Raw genomic sequence first — 19,344 nt, 5'->3', positions numbered from 1 at the left:
TTAATACAATCTTTGACTTGTATACTCTGTAAATTATCCTAAGAGGGTAATTTTTTTTACTAAAATTTAATTTTCATCTTCCTATTTTTTTAATTCGTGATTTTAATTATTTTATTTTTTAATTGAGACATATTGTCATCCAATTTTAAAAAATCTATGATTTTAATTTAAACATTTTATTTCTCACTTTTAAAAAAATCTATAATTTTAATTTCCTTGATCAATGTCAAACTTGTTTACGGTGTATTTTATTCATAAAATAAACTTGTTAATAATTAAATATTTTTTAAAAAAAATCGTCAGATAAATAATAAACAAACATGTGTTATTCAATGTAGATAAAATATATAAATCAATGTTTGAAATCAGTCACAAAAATTAAAATTACAATTTTTTTTAAAAATAGGGAATAAAATATCTCAATTGAAAAATAGACTAAAATTATGAAGTTTTTTAAATAAAAAATAAAATGCCTCAATTAAAAATTAAAAAATTAAAAAGACATATTAAAAAAATAAAAGGACGAAAATGACATTAAAAAAAAAAAATTTCAACTGATATTTCCCATAAATTTGCTCTACCTGCCGTTATCTGTCCACATATTTTAGTGGACCTACTATATCTATGAGATTATGACCAAACTCTGTTCCATTTCTCTAGTATTAATTATCCTTTCTCAATATATCTGTTAAATATAGATAAGTGTCAGAGTACCCTTTACTCCGGTTAATAGAAGGATGCTGCTTTAACAGTTCCTTTGGTTGAACTGAAAGTGTGAGAAATAAAAAAAATGTAAACATAAAAAAAAAATGTTTGTTTGATTGGGATAAAATACAAGAAAAGTTTTGAAATCAATAAGTAGATCCCGCAACATAGTATTTCAGTGTTGAAATGAAGATAAAAGAGGAGAAAAGACACACAAAAAAGAAAGGACAATTGATGACCTCTTGTTTTTTTTATTACACATGCCCCGTTGTTGCCATAATAATCCATTATGGCCCTCTTATAATAATAATAATAATAAAATATATTTTTATTTAATATTAATTTTTTCTTTTCTTGCCTACCGAATAATTTAATTCAAATATTTTTATTTTATTTTATTTCATTTCAACCAAACTAGTAATAGATATAAGACTCGAAATCAATGGAAACAATCAATATAAAATAAATAAATTTAATAATAATTATCATATACATAAATAAATAAAAAATATTAAACATAACTAGAGTACAATAAATAATAGATAAGAAAAATTTTATGCAAAAAGAAATAGTTTGTTAACATTTTATGTAAATAATAGTTAAGAAACATGATAAATAAAAAAATAATAATTCAAATTATTTAATAATAATAGTTAATTAATTGAGTACAATAAAATATTTTAAAATTAATTTTATTATATATATATATATATATATATATATATATTATTGGGGAAAAATTGTAAGAAAAAACAATTTGTTAATAATTTTATGAACAATTAAAGTAGAACATTAAATAAATCGTACAATATATCAGTGCTAATAAATAAATCGTAAAATCAATTAAATAATTCAATAATTTAATTGAATGATCAGACATAATTGATCAATGGCATAAAATATATTAAAGTTATTATATATTATGATATAATAAAAGCGCAGGATCATTTTATATTAACGGTCTGGATTTGTTGATGTAATTCTAGTGTAATTTGATCTTATATATATATATATATATATATATATATATATATATATATATATATATATATATATATATATATATATATATATATATATATGAGTTAATTATATTTTTAGTAACTGAATTTTTTGAGGTTTTTATTCTTAATCTGTGAATAAAATTTTAATTAATCTAAGTTTCTAATGTTTTTGTTCGTTAATATTTTTATTCATAGTGTTAAGTGTAACCGTTAAATGATGATACGATAATTAAGTTTTTGACGGTTAAAAATTATAAAAAATTACTTGATTAAAATATTTAATAGTTATTGAACAATTTTTGGGAGTTAAAAATCTCCAAAAACTGCTTAATAAGAGCACTTGATATTGGCTATTCAAAATTACTTCACTGCAAATTTACTGTTCTCACAAATCTAACACAAATCAAAGAATCTATTAACAAAAAATTAAAACTTTAACAAAGTAATAAAATTCATGCGATGGGACTCGAAGTAGATGTTGATTCGAGCTGAATGGGTTAAAGGGGTGTGTTTGTTTGTGATAAGGGATAGGCTTTGGGGGGTTTGGAAGTGGGAACGTAAATGATGAAACTCTTTTAGTTTCATTTTGGGATATCGCGTTTAATCTTTTAGTTTAAAGTTGATTAACGTTGTTGAATCCGTGTTGTTTAACAAAAATGATGAAATGTTGCTTAGAATAATGAAAACTGTAATGAGAAGAATTTTCCAGCTACTTTTAGCCAAATATCGTTCAATACCTTTTTAAATGAGTCCCTATCATTTTCTCGCGGCTTCTTAGCTGCAAAAACTAAACCACCACAATAAATAAAAAAATTAACACGCGTATCTATAATGATCCCATCATCATTTAACAACACATTTGAGGTAAAGACAAAAACATGAGAGATTAAGACCGATTTTATTAAAAAAATAAAAGTGAAAATCTCAAAACATTCAAAGAAAAAATATAGTTTGTTGGATGACAAAAACAACTCGTCCCCTACATTGTGCACTATTTCTCACTACTAAAAAACCATCTTTGATGATCATTTTGGAGAATTTGAAGACGGTCTTGAATCATCTTTGTAGTTAACATTATGAAAAATAAAAATTTTCACGATGATCTTAAAAAACCGTTTTAAAATGATATAATTTTTAAGATGATTTTCTTTTAGAACTGTCTTAAAACATTTTTTTTTAAAAAAAAATTCAGAATTCTAAGACGGTTCTTCCAAAAACTATCTTAAAAACTTTCTAAGACGGTTTTTAGAAGAACCCTCTTAGAATTATTTTTTTTTTAAAAAATTAAAAATTAATTATTCTAAGATGATTTTTTCAAAAACTATTTTAGAAAGTAGACTTTCTAAAATGATTTTTCAGAAAATCGTCTTAGAAAATTTTAAAAACCGTCTTAAAATATTTTTTTAAAAAAAATTAAAAATGTTATCCTCTTTCTCCTATAAGTGAAATGAAAAACACGTTGGGGGGAGGGGGGAAGGCTTACGATCACAAACAAGTATATGTGCCATTTAGCTAAAGGGAAAAGAAATGAAAAAGTTGCCCAACAACTTATGCAGGTATTGAATATTGATTGAGACTCAACTTGTGATTTTTGTGTACTCCAATTATGAAAACATAGGTAGATTCGAGTGGTAAAATTTGATTTTATTATTTGAAAATTTTGTTTAAGTAAAAAAGTTTGGCAAAAAAACTTGTATAAAAAACAATAAAATATCACGAACAAAAATATAATGAAATATCATGTATAAAAAATAATAAAATATTGCAATAAAAAACAAATCCTCATATTTGTTTCTTCATGTTTTGACGTTCAATTCGACAATAAAAAATTAGCAAAAAAAATGTTTTGAAATTTTGATCCTTATTTTAGTTTACATAGGATCAAGAGGACCTAAGACTCCAACTCTCCAAGAGCCCAGACTAAAAAACACCTATACTCAAGGTTATCAATATCGAGAGTCTATGCAGACTCGTGAGAGCTTCTACGAGTCAACTCGTAGAGTCGACTCGTAGACTCGTAAGAGTCTACTTCGTAAAAAAAATATATGGATAATAAGTAAATATATTCAAAATGCACCAATTTGCAAACATATGACAATAAATTCATAGTTCATAGTTCATACTTCATATTAGTCTATTACAAAACACAACAACTGACCCTACAATGTTGGAGTTGGATCAATCTTGTTACTGAAATTCAATAGAATTATACTTTTCATATGTGAGGAGATGGAAAATGCAAAAGAGAAGATAAAATGAAACTTTAATAACACCAAGAAAATGTATAATTTCTGAACTTTCTCAGATTTAAAATTTGCTTGTGTATTATTTTAAGTTTTAACTATTTCTAATATAACATATTTCATATCTATTTTAAGCTTTTGATCTAGATAATTTAATTTTTGTGGAACCTAATGATGATGCACAATCTGAGGAAGATCTTGATGATGATAATGGAGATGGAGATGATGAAGAAAGTGATGATATTCATGGAGATGATCCTATTAGAGGATTGGACATGCTTCTTTGAAGACATTTGTGTTTTTTTTAATTATTTAAATGCTTTAATTTTGAACACTTATGCATGGTTGTCAAACTCTAGAGTCAACTCGTAGACTCTTACGAGTTTACACGAGTCCACAAGTCTGCTCCGAGTTTGCTCAAAAACGAGTTTGCTTCCGAGTCAATTCGTGGGACTGAAGTAAACTCTTAAACTCGTAAGAGTCTACGATTTAACTCTAGAGTTTGACAACCATGCCTATACCACAAATACTGCATGTCGAGCATTATAAATGCTTAGTTGATACATGAGAAGTTTCTTTTTAAATTTCATCATATGTTTGGTATTCCAATTCACTTTTAAATTTCTACTTAAAAACATAATTACAAAAGTTGTTCATGTTAATCTTTTCTTAGAGATAGAGAGGGAAACTTGGACCTTAATTGCTTCCTCCTTTCAAATATCCTTTTACAATGCTGAACAATATATGACTCTTACATTTCCAAAGAAAGATAAGACCAAGAAGTTTGTCTTCTCTACCAAATTTTTGTATTCTAGTTTGAAACAACCAATAAAAGATGTAATCTAGCATAAAAATCTAGACGTCCAAAATAGAAATAAGAAAAATTTAACAATATATTTTCTTTGTAGCAATGACTACTCAGAATATTCAAAGGAATGAGAGAGTTCAAGTCTTCAGCCATTCACAAACGCAACCAATAATATTGTCTTCATAAAATTTCAAGAATCTGCAATGTGTTTAACATATCTATTTATAAGACCAATTAAAGAATCACAAAAGACATTTATACAATTGTAACTTAAAAGTAGGAGGACCAATGTCAATAAAAAGAAACAAAAAATAAAAAGAGTGCTTCATCTAATAATATATAAGAAAAACTTTCTTGCTCAAACTTAAATATATGAATAAACTTCAACCATCAAAGTGAGATGAATGCCATGTGATCTAGACATAGTCAAATTCGACTAACAAGAGTTAGCACTTAGCAAGCAAACTTACTTGCATAGGCATTTCTTGCATGACAATATTATTGCTTTCTTCTATGCTTTTTAGAGTTACCACTTTCCCGCCAACAACCATATTAATGACAATTCCATTTGCACAGTTGCGAGAATTCTTAGCAACAATGCAAAAATACAAACTAACACTTACTTGGACAAAACTTCGATGCAATTCCTAAGGTAATGCTCATGGTGTTCTCCAATAAGAATTGGAATTTCACCTTGGTAGTCTATGTTATGAATGTTTGCATTAAAGGATTGTGCAAATTACTAAGGCAAAACTCCAATTATGATTGGAAAACAACACCTAAGAAATTGTATTTAAGTTTTGTCTCACTTAAAAAAACTAGAAGTAGGCAATAAGAAAAGGACCAGTTGTTAAACAAGTTGCCAAACGCCTTCCATATGTCTCTTATTGGAAACACAAAAAAAAGATAGGAAGAGACAATAAGGAAACTAATTTCACAACACATGAACCACTAAACCAACATTCTTCAAGTGGTAAACATAACATTCTCATGGTTTACATCAACTATAGAAAATTAAAATTAAAATTTAAAAAGGAAAAGAGAAAAGAGGAAGACCTTCTTTGTCGGTAGCTAATAATTAATGAGAAGATGAGCGATCAAAGGAAATTCTCTAGAAGCAAAGAGAGGAAGGAAAACGTCTATTACAATTATCATATGAGATAACTCATCCTCATTCGGTGCTCCACCATGAGTCATTTGGTACCACCATGATGTCACCTGTCAAAATTTCTCTAAGATAAAAGTGCGTTTGTCTTTGCCAAGGTCATTGTACTGACACACGAAAAATGGAAACGGAGGAAACAAGAGCGAATTAGGAAAATACTATAGCGCGAGGAAGTTACGAGGAAGAAAATAAGTTTGAGAGAGACCAGAGCAGAAGACGAAAGGAAGGGAAGACTGGAGAGAGAGGAGCAGAGAGAGTTGAGGTTGTCGCGTGTGTTGCGGCAGACCACAATGGGCAAGCATGGACGTCGAACCACTAGATCCACCTGTTCAATCACTGCCGGGTTCTGCTCTTCTTCGTTGCCGATGCCTCTCCAGCCCTTCCCAACAGTAATGCATCCATCACAGTTGGTCACCACCACTTGCTGTGTCATCCTTATCTTCTTTCAAACACACATGCTCTATCCCTCTATTAGAGTGCACGAGTGGAGAGAGAGATTTTTATTTGATTTTGATTTATTGGGGAATGGAGAGAGATAGTTTGCTCAACCATAGCATGCTAAACACATAGATGAATGAGAGGAGATAGGGTATTGGGGGAGAAGAGAAAGGGTATTGGAAAGAGGAGAGAGCATGCGAAAGGAGAGGAATGACTCACATTTAATTTTTAAAATTGTCAAAATTCAAAGACGATTTTGCAAAAATCATTTTTGAAATGTTAGTAATATACTGATATTTACAAAATTGCAACATCTATACAAAGGACGACGATTTTTCAATAACCGTCGTTGAGATTACATCATAAAAGGAGTTTTTTAATAGTGAACTCTTGTTTTTATTTTATTTTTATTTTCATTATAATTATAATTTAGTTGTTTAGCAAAGTACCAATGATTATTCTACTTTTTTTCATGTTTAAGTATAAATATATATTTTATCATCTTATAACTTATATTTACTTTTTTTTTTCTTTTTTTTTCATTTATATAGCATATTATATCTATTATTATATGTTTTATTTTTCCCCCTCTTGCTCTCTCTTTCATCACTCTAATCCACCCTAAAATTAATGAGGTGGACATTTAACATTATTCTTTCTCTATATATGGATATGGTTTTGGTGCCAATTGGCAAAGTCATCATTAACTAGCTGTAGAACTCTACATATGGAGTTAGCAAGTGTTCACGACTTTCTAAAGGGAAAAACCATTTTAGTTACCGGTGCAACGGGATTCTTAGCAAAACGTATGTCTTCTTCTATCTCTCACACTAGTTATATTTTTTTATAAGAGAGGATTAATTAATGTTGTTCTGGCTGCTGTTGTTATATAATGCAGTTTTCGTGGAGAAGATATTAAGGGTTCAACCAAACATAAAAAAGTTATACCTTCTTCTAAGAGCAGAAAATCCTCATATAGCTACCCAACGCTTGCACGATGAGGTATGAAATTCTCTTTAACTATTTAATAGTAGTAGTAGTGTAGTACCTTGAAATTACATTGAGTCTTGGTGATAAGAAAAAAGTTATACTTTTTCCCATTCCATTATAACTATCGTGTAAAAAAATTATTTTAAAATAATAATTATTTTAATTTTTTAGTGTAACATTAATTACATTTTTATTTATATTTCTTATATATTAATGATAAATTATAACATCTAAAATGAATTAATGATAATGTAACATTAATTTTATAAAATTATTATTCTTTTTAATTATTTATTATTTTTTTATATGTGTAAAACAGCTAAGACAATAATTATTTTGGGACGGGAGCAATATTATTAGATAGTCATACAGACCGTAATAATAATTTCTTCTTAATTATCTCCACACGTTAAATATATATTAGGTTTTGGCGAAGGACTTGTTCAAGGTGGTACGAGAAATGTGGGGTGCAGATTTTGGCTCCTTCATATCCGAGAAAGTGTTGGCTGTTGCTGGCGATGTTTCTCTTGAGAACTTGGGACTTAAAGACCTAAACCTAAGGGAAAAGATGTGGGAAGATATAGATATCATAGTTCACGCTGCTGCTGCTACCAAGTTTGACGAGAGGTTATATAGTATATAAGATTAGTCATGTCACATGTGCTCAATTATTCACGCTGCTTGTTTTGCACCCAGAGAATTAATTAAAAAATACATAACGATAAATATGAATATGATTTAGTATATATCAATATTTAATATATAGTCCTATGGCAAAAAATGAAAATTATTTTCTATAAATATATTATTAATTTGTGCTTTTTTTTTTCTTTCTTTTTTACAGATTTGATATTGCAATGAGCATAAACACGATGGGAGCTCTTCATGCTCTGAACTTCGCTAAGAACTGTAGTAAAATGCAAATTCTTCTCCACTTATCTACTGGTATGTAAAAAGCTTCGATGAGCTTGTATGAGTGCCGGATCTTGACTTAGAACTAATGGACACAATCTATTTTAAAAAAATAAATCTAATAATATAAAAGAGAAAAAAAACAATAGATTCAAACACATAAAAAATAAAAGGTATAAGTATAAAATTGTAAAATAAATATATATAATTTTATTAAAAAAAGTGAATGCATTTATTTATACATTCTCACATAAAAATAAGTTAGGAGGTTCAGACATATAAAGTTAAAAAAATTTAAAATATAAATTTTTAAGATAAATATATGTAACTTTATTAAAATATAGGTCCGTGTGACTGCCTGTATATAAGAATAAATTGTTCATGCTAGTTTTTTTTTTCAAGTTTCTTTACTTTCTGATCTTTATAGCAAATCCGTAACTGATGAGTAAAATTTCTTTTAAGAAAACTTGAAATTAATTCGTTAATATTCAAACTAAGGTGATGCTTAGCAAAAAGAAGATTCTATCGTGTTTTGTTCTGTTATGTTGGTTATATTACATTTCTTAAATTTGGATATAAAAGTAGTATTTGTTTTACATAAATTTGCTTCTATAAAAAGTTCCTTTATATCCATGCATTATTGATCATTACCTTGACATTTCTGTTTCAGCTTACGTATGCGGTGAGGCCAAAGGACTAGTACCTGAGGAGCCTTTTCACATGGGTCAGACCCCAAATAGGTCCTCAACATTAGACATCAACGTTGAAAAACTGCTAATTGAGGAAAAAATGGAGGAGCTCCGGGCACAAAATGCTGGTGAACAAACAGCCACATCGGTCATGAAAAACCTTGGAATTATAAGGTGTTTCGTGGAATCTGTTATTCTTTTTCTTCCAAAATAGTTATTTCCATCTCAGTCCCACTTTCTCTTTAAGCACTGCTTCCTCTTATCTCAAATTTAAGAAAAAAAAATACTATTTTTTTAAATATAATAAAATTCAATTATTTTAATTTTAATTTTAATGATTTTTTCTTATTCGTAATATCAAGTTTCAATGAAAGAAAAATTAAAAAAAAATATTTTTAATTAAAATTAACACAATTAAATGGGATTAACTAACTTTCTTAATTAGTCTCTCATGTTTTTTTTTTCTTTATACTTCATATGTTACTATTTATAAGATGAAATTACTTAATTCATTAAAATTAAAAACAATAATTAATTTAATTAATAACAATAATTCATCTTAACTTTATAACTTTTTTCCAAATTATCATTGTAATTAATACATCTTTCTTATAATAATTTGTCAATACATTCTCTCTCTTCTTTAAAGTATAAGTATTTTTAGTCTAAAAATAATTAATACAAGAAACACTTTAGATTAGAGTCACATAAAAAGGAACAAATATTGTCTTAAATTTGAATTTTATAAGTAAGAATTGAGAGAGTATTTGAGACCATAGGGAATATCTCTATCCCATTATAATTGTCATGTAAGAGAAAAAATTATTGTCATTTTAGATTTTTAATGTAACATTAATTAATTACTTTTGGATTAACTAAATTTTTAGTCCCTAATTTTTTTTTATTCATCAAGATTCTTAACTTTTTCTATTAAGATTTTTAGTTTCTAAACTTTTAAAAAATTTAGATTTTAATTCTTGAAATCTCAATAAATAAATAAAAATAATAGATTTAAACTTTTGTTTAGGTACCAAAAACATAAATTTATAAAAGTTTAAAGATTTTGACTAGTCAAATAAAAATTTAAGAACTAACAACCTTAATAAAAAAGTTGAAGAATCTTAATCAGTTAAACTAAAATTTGGGGACTAAACAAATTTGAAAAAAGTTTAGGAATTAAAAAAGTTAATTAACCCATAACTTTTTTTGACTTATATTTCTTATAAAATTAATGACAGATAACAACATAAGACAACAATTATTTTGAGATGGAGAAAGTATATATGTTAAAATCAGTTTTTATTTTTTATTTTTGAGAAATTAAAAAAACAATTTATAAAAGTTGAAATCCATGCGCAAAGTAATTTTAATGTTTGAAAACGAGTATCCAACTCTCTAAAGCGTATCACTTTTGCAAATAGACACTCTAAACATTAGTATCATTTAAATGATTTTTTTAACTTTATCTCCTTTGTAAATAACTACCTTAAACTTTAATTTTGTATCAATTAATTTTTAAAATTTATCTCTTTTTAAACATAGACATATAAATTTCATTTTTGTCTTAATTAATCTTAAAATTACCCCTTTTAATTTATAAATATTGTATTGAATTGAGGTTAAATTATTAATTAACATAGAAAATATTTCAACCATTTATTTATTTATTTTAATCTCGTTAGTTTATTAAAATTACTTTTCAAAACATTAAAACATAATAAAATTCAGAATAAAAAAATAAATAAAAACTTTTTTTAATGTTGTTCCTTTTTTATATTCTAAATTCATTTTTATTATATTTTAATATACGAATAAATGAATTGTAGATAAAAGTTAACGGATAAATAATATTTAGGGAAAGAAGTATTAATTAAAGCACACTATTAACTTGATCCTTTTTGTAAATAGACATCATAAATTTTAATTATGTCTTAATTAATTTTTAAACCCTTTTTATAAATAGAAACCATAAATTTTAATTTTATTATTATTGATCCTTAAACTTTATCTTCTTTATAAAGTGACACCTTGAAAATTAATTTCAATCCAATTGATCCTTATAATTTACCCATTTTGCAAAAGGATCAATTGGTAAAGTTTATTTAGAAAGAAAGTTTATCAATGAACTAGTATGAATAAAATTAAAGTTCATAATATCTATTTATAAAAAGAGTAAAGTTTAAGAATTAATTAAAATTAAAATTTATGATATATATTTTCAAAAGGGTAAAGTTTAAGAGGTTTGAATATTCCTTTCTTTTTAGTTTATGGAGGAAACTTAATTTATTTTACTTTTTTTATTTTCTTGATCTCTTATAAATACTTATTAAGAAATTTATCCAAACGTAAACTAATTATGAGCTGATATGTTTTCCAAAAATCAATTTCAGGGCAAATTTACACGGATGGCCAAATGCCTATGTATTTACAAAAGCGATGGGAGAGATGATTTTGTTCAATATGAAAGGTGATGTACCTTTGATCATCGCACGCCCTACTACAGTACTCAGCACTCACTCTGAACCATTCCCCGGTTGGATTGAAGGTGTGAGGTATGTGTTTTGAGAATGATTTAAACACCCATTTTGGAGTGTATAGGGTTGGAAAAAAGAGAGATAGAAAAGAAAAGAAAAGAAATACAAATATGATAAAAAATGATAGATAAGAAGAAAATAAATGTTCAACATATATATCCCACTTTTTGAGTGTATGGATGGAAAGAAAAGGGAGATACAAATATATATAAAAATAGAAAAATAGAAAAAATAATAGATGTGTGTCATAGAGATATGAAGAGAGGGACGAGAAAAAAAATTAGGACATAAATTATATAAAAGAGAAGTGTGATAATAATAATAAATCAAGAAGAAATTTGGATAAAAACAAATATAGGTATCTTTCTTTTACTTCTTTTTCTCTCGTAATATAAACTAGCAAGTTTTGGTGTACACACATAACATTGTTTAGGAAGTGAATATAAGAGTATAATTATTCTGTAATAATTTAATCACGTGATTGCAGAACGGTTGATGTTTTTGTTGTCTTGTACGGTAAAGGAAAATTAAGAAGATCGGTTGGTCGTCGGAATACAATTATCGACGCGGCAAGTTATCCATAATTTATTCTTCATTTTTCCCTTACTTTCTCTCATTTTTTTTACATACAAATGATTATGAATTCACTTTTAAAAATGAATAATTGAAATGATCATTATGCATGCAGATACCAGCTGACATGGTGATAAATTCCATGATAATAGCATTATTAGAGGCTCAATATTCAAAGAGCCTTTCCAAGACATTGCTTTACCATATTGGTTCTTCGTTGAGAAATCCATTCACAATTTCCGATCTTGAGGATGTAGCCTATCAATACTTCACAAAAAATCCTTTGATCAACAAAAATGGAAAACCCGTGGCTATCTCCAACAAAGTTACGTGGATCTCTAGTATGAGTTCATTTGAAAGATACATGAAGATTCGATACGTGCTACCTCTAATGGTTTGAACCTCAAGTTTCTTCATCAATTAAATAATTTTATGCTAGAGAAATAAAGTTTATAAATACTATTATTATTATTTTTGGTTTTAATTTGAGAAAACACGTAGCAGAGGAGGAAAAATAACAAAAAATAATGTGAGTTTAATTTGGAACAACTGTCATAATTTTTTTATTGAATATGTTTCATATTTAAATACATTTAAAATAATTAAATAAAAAAAAATCATATTTCATTATTTTAGGTATGTTACTGCCTAATGATGATTCAAAAACAAAATAAAAACTAATTTAAAACTTGACACTGACTTATTCATTAATAACACAACAATTAATTCAAATTAAAAATCAAAACGACATTGACAACATCTAAGACCCATTCAACAGCACTTCTCCTTTCCTTGGATATCTTCTTCAGAAATTTAACCTATTGATTTACATTACTGAAAATTATTGCTTCAATTCCTTCACATGTGTTGACCCTTGACATTTTCAGCTTTCAGGTTTTTAGTCAAGGACTTTAAACACTTCTCATTATGCTCAATTCTTTCATCTTTCAGCTTTAAGTGTATCTTTTTGTTTGTATGCTCTTGTGCAATAGCTCAAATTTTTGTTCAATTGAATTACTTTGGGACTGCTATTTTAGAATTACTTGTTTTTCTTTAGCTTTCAGCCTTTTATGAGACAATTGAGTGATATTCTCTTTTATTGAAAAAATAATTTGTTCCTCCTCCAATGGATTTAAAGCAAAGCTTTTTTCTCTCATTTATACTTTGAGAAAATCCTTGCATTTTACATCTTTAATAAAATAAATTTTTTTTTAACAACATTTTATAATATTTCTCACCTAGTTGTCCAACACTCAACAATTTCTGATCAACTTCAGGAACATACAACATATCATAAATGAGATTTGTATCTCTGTTGGTTGAGATTACTATAGTTTCCTTTTCATTCATAGTGATAAATTTGTCATCTCCAACTCGAACCTTCAATGTACTTATATTGCTCGGTTCCTGGAATAAATCCTTATTGTTTGTCCTGTGGTTAGTATAGCCATTATAAATAAGCCAATTTTGACTTGATTTAATACTAGAGAAATATGTAGCAGAGGTACTCCTCCTTCGGATCAACAACCTTTGCAGCTTCATTATGTGATTGATTCCTGTTTTTGCAAATAACAACTTCATGACCCATTTGATTACACTGACTGCACTTAGCATCAGGTCTTTTCTAACATCTGAATGGAGGATGTCCTTTCTTTCTACAGTGTTAGCAAGACGGATAAAATTTCTTCCAATTTCCTTTTGCATTGGTTGATGTTGAACTTGATCCCATTCCATCAAAGTTCTTATTTTTCTTGTATTTGGTTGCATTCTGGTACCTGGCTGATAAAACTCCTTCAATTCTTGATTCTTTCCTCATCAATCTTCTCTAATCCTGGGCTTGCAAGACATGTATCACCTCTGTCAACGAGATCTTGGACAGATCCTTTGTAATCTCCAAAATGATTATTGATGCTTCATATCTCTCAGGTACTGTAACCAATTTTTTTTCAACAATTCCGGAATATGCAAATGTAGTACCTAGTTATCTAACCTTGTTAGAGATGCCTAGCAATCTGTCTGAGTATCCTTTAATTGTGTTGGATTCCTTCATCTTTTGCACATCAAATTCTCTCATTAGGTTTAACATTTGTATGTCATGAACGTGCTCATCCCCTTCATACTCTTCCTTTAAATAATCCCAAATTTCTTTAGGTGAATCAAAAGTCATGATCTTGGTGAAGATCATCTAAGAAACACCAATAAATAGATATGTCTTTGCCTTCGCCTTCTTGACTTTTTTTCTCCTTGTGATGTTTTATTTGGGCCATGTTTTCAGACAGCGAAAACACTTCATAATCCTCTTTCACAACATCCCACAATTCAAAAGATTCCATGTAGGACTTTATTTTCACTTTCCAAAGGTCATAACTCTCCCCATCAAAGATAGAAAGAGCAATTTAAGAGAAATTAGATTCAACATCCATTTTACACGTCTCTCATGAAGATAGCTCTACATACCAATTGTTGGTTCTAATTTAAGGAAAAAAAACATAAGAGAGAAGAAAAAAAAACGTGAGTTTAATTTGGAACAATTGACATAATTTTTTATTGAATAAATTTTATATTTAAATATATTTAAAATAACTGAATAAAAAGATTATACTCAACTATTTTAGGAACTGCTACAATAGCAGGAGAATAACTAATTCAAATTAAAAATCAAAACTATCTTGACAGCATCTAAGACATGTTCAACAACAATTATTATTATTACATGAGCTAAAACAATAAATTAAATTTCTTTGTTATTTTGCTCTCTTTGCCTTCCTTATTGCTTTTCGATTCATTATTTTCTTTTCCTTGATCTACTTTGAAGGGATTAAATGTGGTGAGTAAGGTATGTTGCCATTGTTACGATGATTTTCACATGGAAAGTCAACGAAAACTCCAAACATTGATGAAAATAACAAGACTTTATAAACCTTATCTCCTATTTGAGGGCACGTAAGTACGAAACACTCCTAAACTGAGCTACTGTTTCAAACATAGTATTTATTGTTTTGTTAATCTTCGATCGTTTTGTGGAAACAGCTTTGATGACAAGAACGCAGAAATTTTACGGATGGCAAAAAACAAAGCAGGAGATGATCTTGGGAGATTTAACTTTGATCCCAGGAACATTGATTGGATGGACTATGTGTTAAACGCCCACATTCCTGGACTCGTGAAGTATGTTGTTAAGTAAGATGTAATAATATATAGCTCTTATGTTCGCATATATATATATATATATATATATATATATATATATATATATATATATATATATATATATATATATATATATATATATATATATATATATATGCGTGTGCGTGTGCTACCGGTATTGCTTGTAATTGACCTTTTGAGTGTTACTGGTATTTTTTTTATGCTTTAATATAATTTAATTTGCTTATAAAATAAAGCTGTAATAATATGAAATTCATGTGATGTAGACTACAAATCTGTTAGAAATAAAAACTACAAATTAGATCATATTTGGAATAAGATTTTGTTTATCAATATTATTCTGTTTCACACAAAAAATTAATTGATGGTTTGCTATCTCATACATAAATTGAAGATACTGATAAAAAAAAAAGAAGTAGATATGCCGTTTGTGATCATGAAAAGAGATAGAATTAGTTTGGCAGTGTTTGTCTTATTTCCATTTTTTATGGTCATTTCGAAGAGGGAAATCATAGATCTGATTAGTTGTGTGATTTCATTAAAAGTTCATATGACATGTCTAAGAGTGATCAAAATCTCAAGCTAACTACTTCTATTCCTCTGTGTCAAGCTTTAGCAGAACTTGCCTTTCTCTTATACTCACTATTAGAAAATACACTTTCAACATCGGTTATTTAGAACATTCTATATCGGTTCTAAAATTGATGTTGAAAGTGACGATGTTGAATATATGAATGTTAACATCGGTTTTGGAGAACCGATGTTAACATACATGTGACAACATCGGTTCTCTAAATAACCGATGTTAAACACAATGAACAACAGCAAAAAAAATGTACGCATGATGAACGTTAACATCGGTTTTTCAGTAAAACCGATGTTAATATGTTAGTTTAACTTCGGTTTTCTAAAAAAACCGATGTTAATATATGCACTTAACATCAGTTTTGCTAGAAAATCGATGTCAACGTTGATGATGCATACACTTATTTAGTGTAGTTCTTTGTGTATAACATCGGTTATTTGTACATAACCGATGTTAACGGCGCAATATTCACATCTTTTATTTATAATTAACCGATGTTAATGTACAATAGTTGACATCGGTTATCCACAGATAACCGATGTTAAAATACAGACGTTGACATCGGTTATACTCAAATAACCGATGTTAATATACAAACGTTAACATCGATTTTCTATTATAACCGATGTTGGTTATGATATTAACATCGGTTTTTGTTAATAACCGATGTTGTTTTGAAGTATTTTTTTATATATACTTTCTGTTTTTACAGTAAACTCAAAATTGTACCTGTTAAATGCAATTTCAGGAGGCCCAATTCACAACAAATAAACATTTTATTCTGCTTTCAAGCAGTTTTAATGATAATAAACATCAAATAATTGATTTATTATAAAGAACAATCATCAAATGAATTCAATGTTCATGTTACATAGAAAATGTAAAAAATGTAAAAAATGTTAAAAAATGTCCCTAAATCCTAGGCCTGATCTCTAATTCGGAGATAAAACTGTGCCCACTGGATCCACAATGTTTTTAATCTCTCTGGCTCCAATGGTCTAGGATCGTTAAAATACTGCATGATGAAATAAATCATAATAAGTTAATAATGTAATACAAATTATAAATAAATTGATTTTCTTTGAAATAAACTTACCGCTTCCCAATTATTTCTAAAAGTTCCTAAAATGATGGTGGACATCCAGCGCATGACATAGTAGCCGCACTCAATAGTTCCTTTTTGTCTATTACACTAAATACATAATGAAATTTGGATATTAATTAAACAACTAGTGTACAGACACATAAAGAAATATATATAAGTGGAAGTTTTATGTAAATGACATACCTTGACGAAAATCCACCTAGCAAGAGCCTTTGATTTAGGCTGTGGAGCATCATCAAGACCCTTGATAGCACTGTTCCATATGAGTAACAATTAAAAACTGGTGTTGTACGTTGAGGTATTACAATGCAAATGTATTGAAAAGAACACTAACCTATTAATAATTTCCTTAAGGTAGTTGTCTGACCTGTTATGCAATGAACAAAACCAGACAACTAAGTGTTCCTTGGGCAGGATGACCACCATCTGCCAGTGTCCGCTATAGTGAAACCTAAAATGGGTTAGTACAATAGTAAACATTAATTAAATTTTGTTATTTTGTGACTTACCCATTTAGGTAGGCTCCAAGATACACATCGCGTTGTGAACTCTGCATCCAACTCTTTATGTAACTTTCAGATTCAAACTGCGATTGCCCAGACCTCTGAATGGACTGTGGCTCGAGGAATCCATAGATATCAGAATTCCCCGCTCGCATACATGTTTCAGTGAGATGCCTGTTTATGTTAAGTCAAAGTTAAATATTTATGAATTGAAAGCCATAACTTAGGTAAATAAAAGCCTTTTATTTAAAGACTTACAGAATCCACAACTTGTTTATGATAGTGAAGCTTCAATGGCTGCAGAATTCATAGAGGAAACAGGACTGATATCAGTTCAGCAACAAGGAACAGATTCTTGGATTTGGAAGCAACATTCGAGCGGTATCTATTCGACCAATACTACTTACAAGTTTCCGATGGAGGAAATAAGGGGGGATCCAGTGGATGGGAGCTTTGTGTTTCTGTGTAATCAACATTCGAGCGGTATCTATTCGATCAATACACATTTCAATCAGTGGTCCTCTAATCTGGCAGATGCCTTTATGTAATTAGAAAGGGAATGTACTGGCTGAGCCCTCTTCCAAGAGGTGCAGCACATATGTACTTAAGTCAGGGGTTGTAGCTGGTACTTAATTCATCTTGTGTACCAGCTATGTTCAAAATATATCTGTACTCACAGTACCTCTGGTACTATTTCATCTATCTAATACATATCTATTTTTGCTGAGAAAAAAAAAGAAGATAAAAATACAAAAACATTCAACACTAACAATTAACAAGTTCTGAGAGCCAAAATCACAGTCAATACTTCAAAGATATCAGTCCAGTAAAAAAAAGGTCATGTAGAGAGGCATCAAGATATCAGTCCCATGAAAGAAAGGTCATGTAGAGAGGCATAGCATAAGTTACAAATATACCAGTAATGCATACAACAACAATTTCAAATTAGTTTTTGAATGAAACATATAAATATCTGAGTTCGAGGCTTTAGCACAATTGACTTTCTAGCAATGACCGCAAGACCAGTTTGAATTTCGAAACAGCAATGACCACAGAATCAACAATGGCTAAAATCACTCATAATGGAATCTGAAAATACTATGGCAGCATAATTTAGTGTTTAGAAAATTAAATAAAAAAGCCATTCGTATTTTTGAAAAAGATGTTATAAATGGAGATGAAAGCAGTAAAAGAACATATGCAGAGAGTAGTAGACAGTGAGTGAATCAGATCCAGATTGAGGTCAAATTAAAGCCATTCTGCTGCAACACTTCACTTTCACAGCTAATTAGCTAGCTCTATAGCTATGGTAGGAGCAGTAAAGTGTGTCATAATTGCCATGCCAACCACTTGTCTGAGCAATGGTTTTGGTTTGAAAACAAAAAGTAGTGTAATGTAAAAACTAAGTACTAACTAGTGTGTGATTGCTCTTGTTGCACATGGCAGCTCTACATTGAGTGCATACACAGAAGCAATGACGGAGCTGACATGTGAGATATTGGAGCTAATAGCAGAGGGGTTGGGGTCCTGGACACTTGGATATTTAGCAGGTTCATAAGGGATGTTGATAGAAAATGCAGCAGAGAAATGCAGCAAAGAAAATGCAAGCATAGCTCTTCCTTGACATCATTCCTTTCCCCTGTTGTCTTTCCTAAATGCAGCAGAGAAATATAGTAGATTCAGCATGAAATGACCCTTTTTGAATGTGCCCTGAAACTTGTTTCTTTGTGGCATTCGTATTTAATTTGAATTAATGTATTAATTCTTTGTGGCTTCTGATCAATTTGAATTTTGTTATTTTCTGAAAATTTTACTGCAACAGGAGATAATCAGGATATTGAAGAAAACCTAGAGAATGATGTAACAAATTCATCAAATGAAAGGTAAAATGGTAACGTAAATATAATCTGATGATTCT

At 28.7% G+C, this 19,344-nt stretch overlaps 1 protein-coding gene and 1 pseudogene across 2 annotated transcripts; one reads left to right on the top strand and one right to left on the bottom strand.

The window, feature by feature from the left end:
• Window positions 1-4,940: 4,940 nt before the first annotated feature.
• Window positions 4,941-6,358, bottom strand: LOC114372973 (annotated as a pseudogene).
• A 712-nt stretch (window positions 6,359-7,070) lies between these two features.
• On the top strand, window positions 7,071-15,299 carry LOC114375426 (alcohol-forming fatty acyl-CoA reductase-like). Of its 2 annotated transcripts, none has more exons than XM_028333204.1 (10): window positions 7,071-7,169; window positions 7,262-7,365; window positions 7,778-7,980; window positions 8,198-8,298; window positions 8,936-9,128; window positions 11,345-11,506; window positions 11,976-12,057; window positions 12,177-12,455; window positions 14,877-15,004; window positions 15,092-15,299. In XM_028333204.1, exons 1-10 carry the CDS (start codon window positions 7,091-7,093, stop codon window positions 15,243-15,245), a joined length of 1,485 nt encoding a protein of 494 aa, XP_028189005.1. In that variant the 5' UTR covers window positions 7,071-7,090; the 3' UTR covers window positions 15,246-15,299. The 2 variants fall into 2 exon arrangements, with proteins under 2 accessions (XP_028189005.1, XP_028189006.1); XM_028333205.1 differs by having other exon boundaries at window positions 14,877-15,008; window positions 15,092-15,172.
• The last annotated feature ends 4,045 nt before the right edge of the window (window positions 15,300-19,344 follow it).

Source organism: Glycine soja, chromosome 11 (genome assembly GCF_004193775.1).
Source record: "Glycine soja cultivar W05 chromosome 11, ASM419377v2, whole genome shotgun sequence".
NCBI lineage: Eukaryota > Viridiplantae > Streptophyta > Magnoliopsida > Fabales > Fabaceae > Glycine > Glycine soja.
The sequence above is the reverse complement of the archived record's forward strand: the minus strand, read 5'-3'. Positions and strand labels throughout refer to the sequence as shown.